The sequence below is a fragment of the Nycticebus coucang genome, chromosome 5 (genome assembly GCF_027406575.1).
Source record: "Nycticebus coucang isolate mNycCou1 chromosome 5, mNycCou1.pri, whole genome shotgun sequence".
In the NCBI taxonomy this organism is placed as follows: Eukaryota; Metazoa; Chordata; class Mammalia; order Primates; family Lorisidae; genus Nycticebus; species Nycticebus coucang.
In genome coordinates, this window is record NC_069784.1 from 4,152,690 (window position 1) to 4,165,056 (window position 12,367).

General features: G+C 37.3%; 1 protein-coding gene across 14 annotated transcripts in view; it reads left to right on the top strand.

The window, feature by feature from the left end:
- Positions 1 to 12,367, top strand: part of LRRC7 (leucine rich repeat containing 7) — a 626,043-nt gene that overhangs the window by 379,102 nt on the left and 234,574 nt on the right. Inside the window, exon 8 of one of the 14 annotated variants that reach the window (XM_053592547.1) lies at positions 10,426 to 10,453. The exons of the other annotated variants lie outside the window; for them this stretch is intronic. Coding sequence (XP_053448522.1) covers positions 10,426 to 10,429 — 4 coding nt within the window. The 3' untranslated portion in view covers positions 10,430 to 10,453. Of the gene's footprint in view, positions 1 to 10,425; positions 10,454 to 12,367 lie in introns of those variants that run through there. 14 annotated transcript variants of the gene reach the window in all.

A 12,367-nucleotide genomic window follows, 5' to 3' on the forward strand; every position in this document is an offset into this window, starting at 1 on the left:
CCTGTGCTTTCCTGCCTTTAGCAGAGACATTATGTCCAAGTGGGCGGTGAGGGGGGCTTGTGTTTTGGAATGGGGTGAACATGATTCCAAATCTCTTCCACCGCCTAGTACCATGCACCTTCAGATCAAGTCACTTAGCCTGTCTGGACTTCAGTTTCCCATCTAGTCTGTGGACCCAGGCATTGTATGTAATACAATATGGACTCTACACTCAGTACTTACTGGTGAGTTTCGTGCATGACGGGTGGAAGTGGTCGGTGAGTTTGCAGAGGGAGGAAACAAAAAAGAAGCCAAGAGAAGTTTCTCAGAGGGACTCAAGACTGTAACAGTTCTAGTTCAAGATAAAAATGAATTTAGAGAGAAGGGGCCCCTGGATACCCCATCATTACCGTGTGGAAGGGCTCTCCTTGTGTTCTCTTTCATCTCCCACCGTTCATCCTTCCAGTTGGGAATTTTGACAGAACCCCTGGGTTCAGCGTTGGCGAGCACTGTCCCCATGTTCCTGCTTTACTTCATAGTTACACAGCGAGTCCAGATAACACTGCTCAGGAAGCCAGAGTCTGACATCAGAATCACCCTTTCTGACCTACTGAACCAGGAGTCACAAGGCCCACAGCACAAGCGCCCACTTTACATTACCTGAGTTACCTGACTGCTATTTCTCCAGGAACTGTCCTTTTATTTATCTCCATAACCTCAATGCCTGGCATCTTGTCTCTAGGGACAAAGAAGCTCAGTACGTAATGATGAAAGTATCAATTCAACAGGGAGGTGTAACTGTCGTAAACACAGGTATCTGCGTACAGCAGCACAGCACCTAAGCAAATGTTCACAGAGCTGAAAAGGGCAATTGCAGCAACACAGTGAGTGCCACTCTGAGCCCAGGTAACTGATCAGGGAACAAATGGCACCCCTCTTCCTCTCATCATATAGTACTTTATATTCATTAATGTATTTAATTAGATCAGGGAACGAATGTCACCACTCATAAACAGAAAGACGTTCCTCTGATTATTTTTCTCTCCCCCACCACAAAAAAAAAAAAGAAAAAGAAAAAACTTTTGCCTGGATCAACCCAAATCCAACCCACTACTTCACGCATAACCCATAATATCATCTGTTTCTGCTGAGCGTGGTCCATCCCTGCCATCCGTGTGTATGAGGACTATTATCAGTAAATGTATTACAACTGAGAGGCTCAGTAATTTCCAGCACAGGAATGAAAACAAATGGGAATACTTTTTAGTTTGCAGATAATAAATATGAAGTTACTTAATAGCATTTCTAATACATTATTTTAGCATCAAACACATATATAGCAGATTCACTACAATATATAATATCTGTCATTATATTCAGTTGTGATCCTCAAATTCAATACGCCATTGCCGGACAGCTCATTGGTATGAGCTTCCTGGTGTCAGTAAAAGTTTTTATTATAAGTTAAGGCAAGAATTTTGATTCCCTGTTAATCTTGCTCTGGTGGCAATTGGGGTTAATGTATTCTGATATTACTTCAGTCTCTTTTCTTTTGACAAGTGTAAATTAATCACTTTGGGAGAAGCTTTTCTTAGCTAAATTATAAAAATTTAAACGTCAACCTTTCTCTAAAGATAATGCTTTTGTTAAGAGCTAACAAAGTTGAGAAAGGCATGAGGAATTCAAAACAGGGACAAAAAGTTTCCATAATCCAACAAATATAATATGTTCTTTTGACCCACTTAACAAAAAACTTTCCTAGAAAACCTATTCAAATAAATTAATATATATTTTAATAATTTATGTTAATGTTTGGAGAAACTATGTCAATAAGTTAGATTGAGCTAAATCACGTGAACATTTATACTGAATATATCCATTTAACTGCAGCCAACTTTTGAATTCAATTCTCTTTTTTCTGAGTGGTTCTCAAAATTTAGAAAATTTGATTTACTATTTTATTTCTATTGTGTTTTTTGTTTATGCAGATATCAACTCTCTTGTCAGAGATTTTCCTTTGTTTAATTGTTTTTTAAACTTTAAAAAGTTTGCTGACTGACATACATATTTTTTGTTGAATTCTATTTTGGTACATAGCGCTTACTATATTTTTTCTTTGGATCATTTTTATTCTGTATTTCCTTTCTGATCTCTTCATCTCATCATATAGTGCTTAATATTTATTAATGTATTTAATTCACATAATATTACAATAGTATAATTACCATTATCACTTCCCATGTATATAGGAGGAAAATAAGACTTTAGGAGATTAGGCCACTTTCTCAGTATTGCACAACTCTTCAAGGTAGTTAAGACTTTAAAAACAAAACTATATGACTTAATTGGAGTATCAGTAACTGACAGTTATATTCTCTGGTAAATATAATCATAGTATGTGTACTTAGCAAATCTGAGGCCTAATATGCTACTAGAATGAATAAGAACATTTTGGGAGAAGGTTGGAAGCAAATAGATGAATATTGATAGTCTTCATCTTCACTCTAGAGGGAAAAAGCACTGGTGAGGGAAACTGAAATAAATATTCCATTTCCTAGAGCAACAAATCTAAGTAATATTTAGGGGAATAAGTATAACAAGAAGGGCATAAAGCTTATGAAAGAAAACTATAAATTCTTATTGTGGGGCATAAAAGAAGATGTGAATAAATGAAAAGATGTACCATTTCTTTTTCTTTTTTTTTGTAGAGACAGAGTCTCACTTTACTGCCCTCAGTAGAGTGCTATGACGTCACAGGACTCACAGCAACCTCTAGCTCTTGGGCTTACGTGATTCTCTTGCCTCAGCCTCCCGAGTAGCTGGGACTACAGGCGCCCGCCACAACGCCCGGCTATTTTTTGGTTGCAGTTTGGCCGGGGCTGGGTTTGAACCCGCCACCCTTGGTATATGAGGCTGGCGCCCTACTCACTGAGCCACAGGTGCTGCCCAAGATGTACCATTTCTTATATGGGAAGATTTAGTATTATAAATATGCTATTCCTCCTTTAATTACTTATTAATGAAGTTCAATATTTATTTAACCCAATTACCCAAAGGCTTTTAATTGAATGAGATAATCTTGCAGGGTACATGAGAAAAGATAAATGATGGGTTATATTTTTGAGGTCAACTGAGGTTGAGGTCAGGGTGAGAAATGGGTGAAAACAGAGAAAGGAAAGGAGAAGATGACGTACAATGAAGATTATATGGAAAATTAAAACTACAGTTTAAGAGGTAGCTGTGACATACTCATGTTTATGAACTTATAAAAGTTGTATTTTAATGTTAAGTGTATGCAAAGCATTTTCAAATAGAAAAGTTGAAAAGGACTACCATTCAATTACTCCAACTACTACTGGCACTGTATGAATTTTTGCATCATATCCCACCACTTCTCCAACAGCATTGATATTTTTCCAGATAATGTTCACAAATGATGTTCAGTAAATGGCATTCTTAGACAATTCAACAGACACGACTTGCCATGACCTTAGGTCAACACATTGATTTAGAAAAATGAGAGCGTCTGTAAAAATCTTGCAGTGGTGACGAGAATTGCAAATTCTTTTCAATAGACTTTGACTCCTAAAACATAGCAGATTCAATCTACATTTTGAGTCCTGCTGGACATGACAAGCCATTTAACAGGTCTAGCTTACAGAGAGCTTGCAGCAGATCAGATCAGAAAAAGGAGGAACCTAACCAATAGGTCTCGTAAAAGTTGAGTACATCCAAGGAGGAGGGAAATCAAATTCAAGGATATCTGCTGGGGAGTAAAGTGTTGAAGTGGTGTCATAGAGTTAGAAAAGCAGACAGGATCCAGCTGTCTGTGGAAGTGTCTGGCGGGAAAGGCCATGACAGAAGAAGCTAATGGAAAATCTTAATTCCAAACCGGAGGCTCCTTGCGTTAAGCCTCCTGTCCTGCAGCATCTGGGTGTGTTTGACCTGGAAACCATAGACATTCATGCCATTCAGATAGAGGCAAGTGCCTACTGGCCCTACCCACATTTGATGCAATCAGTTGCTACAGTCTAGCTATTTGGCTCTTTTTAAAGCTTATCTGAACAGCAGGGCAGGTTTATCGGGTCAAACTACTTGTAGCTGAGGCTCTCTATTGCAGTAATATTTCACTGGGAACTCAGCACAGCTGTCCATCTAGGTGGCAGGGTAGACTCTGGCATGTCTGTACACAAAATGCATTTTCTGCCTTGGATGGTCATTAATCAGCACGGCACCTTCCAAAATTAACCACAAAAGCATCCTCGGTAAAGAAATAGAATTATCACCCTTCTCATCTATGACATAAAGGGAATAGTCTGTAGACCAGGACAGTATTGAAAAATATTTGTGCCAAGAATGGAATTAACATTCCATTAACATGGAATACTCTGGGGGCAAGACATGATTGCAAGAGGGACTTTACCTAACAAATGCAATCAGTGTAACCTGGCTTATTGTACCCTCAGTGAATCCCCAACAATAAAAAAATAATAATAATAAAAAAGAGAGAGATGGAGACTTTACATCTTTTGAATTAACCCAGATCAAGTTGGAACACATTCTTCTTAGTAACATAAGAATTGAGAACCAAGAATCCAATGTACTCAATTCTCATATGAAGGCAGTAAATAATCTAATATATATCCTCATAAGAGAAAAACTCAAATCAATTCAAGGTGGGGGACAGGGGAACAAGGAAGTGAGTAAAGGGGATGGGGGGTGGGAGGGACTTTACCTAACAAATGCAATCAGTGTAACCTAATCAGGTTCTTTGTACCCTCAACAAACTCCAAACAATAAAAGAAGAAAAATAAAAATATTTGCAGTAAACTACATAGCTCTGAACCAGACTCTCAAGTCTAGGCTGAAGATGAAGAATGGTTAGTGTGTTCTAATATATGACATAAACATGTAGGTTATTTTTCTGGGTAACAGTAATGAGTGAGACCTGAAAAGAATCAGGTTTCTTCCAACAGAAGCAAACTATAAAAAAAATTGTTTGTTTGTTTTTTTTTAGAGACAGTCTTACTTTGTCACCCTTGGTAGAGTGCTTTGGCATCACAGCTCACAGCAACCTCCAGCTCTTGGGCTTAGACATTTCTCTTCCCTCAGCCTCCCAAGTAGCTGGAACTACAGGGGCCCCCCACAATACCTGCCTATTTTTTGTTGTAGTTTGGCCAGGGCTGAGTTGAAACCCACCACCCTTGATATATGGAACCAGTGCCCTACCCACTGAGCCATAGGCAGCTCCCCAAAAGCAAAACTTTTTACCAAAAAAAAAAAAAATCAGAAACTAAAACTGAGTATTTACACTGTTCATGATAGTGAAAGTACAGTACAGATTTACAGATTTCTTTGGAAATAGTCCTGATTAAATACTAGCAACAATTAATAGTTTATCTTAATAGTCCTAACTAAATACTAGCAACAATTAATCATTATATCACCTTTGGATGTCACATTAACAGAAAATTCTGAATCATCATAAAGTCTATGTGCCCTGAACAGCAGCAGATATTTGGAAGACTTTCAGCAAATGTTGTCAACTGAAGATATTGCCAGTTAAGAATTTTCACCTGGAGAATATTATTGCAATAATCTTTCAGAGCCATGGTTCATATCCTTTCTGTTCTGAGTAATGGAGAGTATGTTAGAGGTGAATTATCATCCATTTATTTCAATGCCTCACAAGTGCCTCAAAGTCAACAGTTTCGGGATTGAACTCATCACTGACATCACACTCTGTACTTTTTCCAGTATCACAAAGCTCAGTTAATAGAAATAACATTTTCTAGATCCTGTGAATCATCTTAGGCCTATGCTTACTCCCACATTCAATCAGTCAACAAGCCTGTCAGATCCGTCTAATTCGCTTATTCACTTCCTTCTGTCTAGAACTCTCTGCCCATACAGGCTGCTCCTTTTTTATCATCCTGATCTCAAATCAAATGTCACTTGCCTTGAAAGGTCTTCAGTGACCCTCCAATCTCAAGGAGTCTTTTCCAACCCAGGCATTTTCCAAAAACTCTATTTTAATTTCTGTGTAACACTGATTACTATCACAAATTCTCTTATTTATTACTTGTCTCTCTCTTTTTCAAAATTTCCCCTTGAGAATAAGCAACTCGCCTGCCTTGTATCCCCCTGTATCCTCCTGTCTGAGACTCAGCCCAGTGCATGCTGTGCAGGGTTCATGTCTGTATCAATGCACTTGCTTCATTCATCCAGTATAACATTCACTCAGAAAATTCTCCTTAGGTGCTGTGTGTTAGGAATTGTGTTAGGCATAAGAAATAAGGTGATGCTCAAAAATAAACCCTATTTTGTCCTTGTAGATCTTATATTTAAGCAAAGCGACAGCCACTGATAAAATTATTACGTAAGTAAAGATCAAGTTATAACTGTGATAATTACTCTCAAGTCTGTTTTCCTTTCCCTTAATCTCCATTGCTTTAATTTATGTTATCATTATCTTACACCTTGGCTATTGAAATCACCTATTTTCTGCCTCCACTCTGGCCCCTTTCCATTTTGTTTTTCCAAATTGCATGCAAATTTCATGTCACTTTCTATATTAAAATCTTTAATAATTTCTATGACTTTCAAGAGTAAGTATCCACTTTCCTTAAGAAAATGGCCATTCATGACCTGGCCCTCATCTCTCTCTCCTCCTCACCACAGTTTTCCCTTCCTCCCATTCAGTTGTTCCAGTTAGCCCAAATATACACTTATCTCCGAGCTTTTGTATATATCGCTCCTGGGCCTGATACATCTTTTCTTATTCTTTGATTAACTTATTTAGTTGTCCTTTCTGACTCAGTGAAGATAAGCTCTTCCAGAAAGCCTTTTCTCAACCCATTCAAACAGGCTCAGCCGTCCTCCTTCTGTGCTCTTTAGCAAAAAACTTGCCTCTTTGTGCTGTAATTGTCTATTCACTTGCTTGTTTCCCTTTCTTGTTCCCTTCCATTTATGGAAGAATGTCATTCAGACTCCTATCTCCATTGCCTAGAGCTGTAGCAAGTATGAAGAATAAAGAGAAGGAAGGTTGGGTGGATGGATTAATGAATTTGCCTGACAAAATACAAAATAAGAGCTTGTAATGCTATTCAACAACACAGCTTGAAACATACACTATTTAAGTTAAGGAGTAACACAGTCAGGTTTGAATTTTTTCAAGGTAACTATAATTATGAAGCAAATCTAAAGAAAGTGAAATTGAGGAGTTCTGAAACAGAAAGATGGGCTTAGAGACCATTTTAATGGCCTAGAAATCATGAGAACCAATTTAAATCAATGGCAGTGGACTGGAGAAGAGAGACACGGGTATACTAAGCAGATAGAGTCAAATACTTTAGTAAAAGATTGAATTTGAACCAGGGAGGGCTGAAGGAAAAGATAATTCAAGGACGACCCGAAAGTTTCTAGCTTGGGAGACCCAGTGCTCGGAGCTTGGGTGGAAGACAGTGCTGTTAACAGACACAGAAGGTTTGGGGGGAATGGAAGGGTAGGACAGGTGCTGGATAGAAATAATGAGTTTAGTTTTGAACTAATTAAGTTTTATGAAATGCCCTGCTAAAGAGATCCAAGAGATATATAAATCCAGAGACCAGTGTAGAATTAGAGATGTGGGAATCATACCCATACAGTTCATAATCAAGCCTGGAACAATCAACAGCATCTTCTTAATGTTTGGTTACAAAAGAATCATTCGCTTTATTAAAGTAACCCAACTTGGTGTAATATATTAGGAAGCCATTAAAATTATTTTTTTAATGTTGAGAAAGTCCTCAAAAAATATATTAAATCCAACGAAAACATAATGCAAAATTGCTTCTATGATACAATCTCCATGGTGTCCATAAAATAGGCCGCAAAAAGTTGGAAGGAAAAGTATGATAAAATTATAATGGTCATATAAGGCTAAAAGTTTATGGTAATTCTTCCTTCCTTTTATTTGTATCTGTATTTTAAGAGTATTTGTGATGTGTGTTACTTAAACATCAGTTTAGGGTAAGGATGGCTTCCTGGAAAAATAGCGATTAAGCTGAGTCTAAAGAAATAGACAGAAATCAGTCAGTGAATAGAACAGCAGTAGTGGAGGCACAAAGGTGAAGGGACAGTGTGTGCAGGGAACTGTAAACAGTGGGGACGATGGTTCCTGCACAGTGTAAGGGCAGAGAGCCGCCAGACAGGAAGAGCGATGACGCATTGGGAACTTGTTATGCTGAGATTGTATCCCACGTACTCCAGGCAACTACTGAAGAAATACACCCACGGGGATGTATTCATTTTCTAGGGCTGCATAACAAAGTGCCACAGATTGGTGGCCCTAACAATGTGCCGTAACCTGGAAATCTATTTTCTTATAATTCTGAAGGCTAGGAGTCCAAGGTCCACATAGCAGGGTAGTTTCTTATGAGGCCTGTTTCTTTGTAAATGGCCTAGGTCTTTACACAGCCTCTCCTCTGCATACCTATGTGCCCATCTCATACTGGATTAGGGCATCCCTTAATGATCTCATTTTACTTAGAAACCTATTCTTCAAATATCACATTCTGAAGTACTGAGAATTAAGACGTCAACATGTGAATTTCGTGGAGCCCATAACAGGGAGCAAGATGGTTGAATTTCCTTTGGTAAATATGTGGGGTAAAGATGAACAGGTCATTGTGTGATACAGGAAAAAGTCTGTGTTACTCTGTAGAACATTATTAATAGACATGGAGAGAAAAGGGCACGTTACTGAAATGTTTAGGAAATAAAATTTGCACAGGCTTGATGTTACTTGGACACTAGAAATGAGGTGAGGGAGTCGAGTCTAGGTCTTCCGCTTTCTAGTGTGAATGACTCAGTAGATGGTGACATCATCAACGAAGATTTTAAAAAATCCAAAGTAAGGAACTGGTTTAGAGAGAAAATGATGACTTCAATTTGGGGAGATTTGGTTAGAGTGACCTAGAATGTATTTAGATACAGGAATCTGAAGCTCAAAGACAGATAATTGGGCTGGAAGTCAAGATTTGAGTTTCGTTATTTGAAATGATGGGAGCAGATCCTCATGAACTTAGAAGGGAAAAACAACATTTATGTGACAGGCAGAGAACATGCCCGTGAATACGACAGTAAATTGTGAGGGAGAGCAGGGAAGTCACTTAGAGTAAAGAGCTTGATGAGGGAATAATAAATCATGACAGAGCAAAGAGACCCAGACACAAACCCCAAGAATTGGCAGCTGGATTGGAATTACAAGGATTTTGGACATTAATCCCTAACAACAATTCCTTGAGCTTTTGTGTACTAGACACTGGATAAAGCGTGACCTGCACGTTATAGTTCATTTTGAACTTCATTAAAGTAGACTAAGGAATGGGTCACTATGACCAGTATACAGATGAGGAAGAGCATGGCTCAAGAAAGTTAATACCTTGACCACGGTCAGCCAGGGAGCAACGGATGCGGGAGTCAGTCCTGGGTTTCTCCCCATGTTGCCAAAGCAAGTGTGATAAGTGGAAGGGCTCAAAATCCAGACAGTAGTGAGCTGAAGAGCGCATGGCTGGTGAGGATGTGAGATATTTAGTTTGGTGCATTGCCTACACCTAGTAGATGCTCAATAAAGTTTTAGTTCAATGAACAAGAAATGAATGTTAGCTTGTGCCATCATTTGAAATGATATGCTCCCATCATTTCAAATAATGAAGTCCAAATCTTGACTTCCAGCCCAATTATCTGTCTTTGAGTTTCAGATTCCTGTATGTGAATATATTCTAGGTAACTCTATCAGGTGTGGATGTTAGGGGTGAAAAGGGGTAGCAGAGGTGCACACCACCCCAAAGAAAGGAGCCAGCAGGGAGAAGAATGCTGGAGGGTAAATGAAAACTTAGGCAGCCAGGTCCTTCCAAGAAGAGGTAGATTGGACTTGCTATCACACGCACAAGTAAGAATATCACCTCAGCAGATAAAGAGGTACTTTCTTAAAAGCTGATTTGAAAAGAATGAGGCATATAGGGTGTTCCCCAAACCCCTGTATGGGGGAAATGGAAAATTACAGCTAAACATAACTTCATTTACAGAATATTCATTACAAAATTTACAAAACATTCTGTACATGCTGGCCTCCTGTTTCTACACACACACACAGTCTTGTCTCCCACTCCCATCCCAAGCTAACCTGTTGTTATGCAGTGTCTTTGTGTGTGTGGAGACTTTGGCAACACCATGTAGAAGGTAGAAATAAACTCGGAAGTTCACATGGCAAGTTGTTTCATCTTTCAACACTGCCCCCATACTTAGCTCCCACGTGAAAAAATATCTCACTATCCCTACTAAATTATTCACTTTAATGTTTTGATAAATTTATACATACAAATCCCACTACCTAGAATTCCTTCTTTTCCTGACAGAGAAGATGCTTTTGAGAAAATAATGAGGTGACAGGTTGTCTCGTAGGTGACGGAAATTCTCCAGAGTCTATCATTGCCCCCCATTCATACCCTTGCTCTCTGAAGACTTGGAGCCCACAGATAAACACACTTCCATTTGCTGAGTAAGCTCCTTTGAAATACTTAATCCTAACAATAAAATATGCAAACTTGTATAAGATATGTTTTAGAACAAATGCATTTCAAAGTTGATTTAGCTTGAACATGACTGCGTTTGCTTAGTTCAGCCTTTTACTGGTTGGCTAAGACTACTGCAGCAGATGACTACATTTTGTAATAAAAGCATATTCTTAATTCTTTGGCTTTGAATAATCTCATACTGTGAATGACACATACTCTGGGAAAACTTATACAGTTTATTTAAAGAATTAAGTATTGCTTGCCCTTATAAAAATGTATGTATTGATCGCCTTGATGTTAAAGGAAAATGATTTGTACTTGTTCCCTATCTTCAAAGGCAAATTATATGCTGTCTGTAATGCCTGAAGCTTTCAGCTGGTGTTAAATTTTGGCTGGTTTAACAGTGGGTGAGAATATTGACTACTGTATTACTGTTCTGTTAGATAATTTCACTCCTGAATAATCTATATGCCCTATGAGAAGGTCAAATGGGAAGGCAGAGAAATCTGAGATGAAATACTAAGTTTTAAATTTGACCTACTTCAAGTCGCATATTTCAGAATTATCTCAAAATTGCACAAAATGGACAATTATATACAACTTGAGCTTGAATTTGAGCTCTATGAAACTATCCTGTTCAATGTATACAATATAGTCAGGTAATTAAAATAGAAAATATTCTTTGTACTATTTTGCACATGCTGTTACTTTTATTATATCAACAAAATGAATGTGACCTTAATAAATTTACACTGACAGAGTTAAGAGAATCATGTGAAATTGCCATTTCAATCCGTAGATAAACACATCCTTTAAATGACTATTTAATATCACATCCAAAAATGAATAAATAAAACCAAACTTCTAGCAAAATCCATGAAACTATCTTCACAAAGACTCTGTTTATGTGTGCATGCCAATAAATAAGAAGATAGGTAATATTTGTTCAAGTAATCTGTGTGCATTTCCAGTGTGCCCGTTGTATACATAGAATTGTTTAACTTTTAGAGCACTTGCTAAGTCCTTCTACTGTAATTAATAATCCTCTGGATTTTAGGACGATACTGCTTACCTTCCATTGTAAAAATGCTTCAATATTAATGTGCACTAATCTCAGTTGTATGCAAAAATACTGTAATAAAATATTATATTTTCATTTTTAATTGAAAACGTAAAAGTCTTTTTAGATGGAGCAGAAATTTCTAATGCTGCTAGGGAAGGTGTTCAAATCATCATTTAATACTATGTATTTCCATAATTGCATTTATCTGAGAAACCATAGGTCACTTTGTGTTTTGCTATTTAAGCATATTCAATTTTTAAATTATTATGTGTTAGTAAAACTGTAGCATTTAATTCATTTGAATAATATATAGTACATAAAATATTGTAAACAAAATATGTATAAGTCATTAATTGAAATGTGCGATTGCTGGCTTTTCTGAGAAAAGCAGAGAGAAATAAAAATGGAATAATAGCATGCTTAATTGACTCAGGATGGCTCTTGCTGAAAAATCATGTTCAATAAGAATCTGTCATGACTTACAATCATTTGTCACTCTCCAGTATATCAAATATAATGAATTCAGGTGCACAAGCTGTAAAAGTGACTATTATAAAAATGCCAATTTTTTAAATAAGAAGGATGGTTACTTAACTGATTTAATTCCAAACAGCCATGGCATATTAATTTGAGTAACTGCTGTGTTTCTAGAGCTGATAAATATTTTTATAAATGATTTTGATCTCATCTATACATTTATCATTTTGCATTCAGGCCTATGATTGTTTTACATTTTTTTCAAGATACAAATTACACATATTTTTAT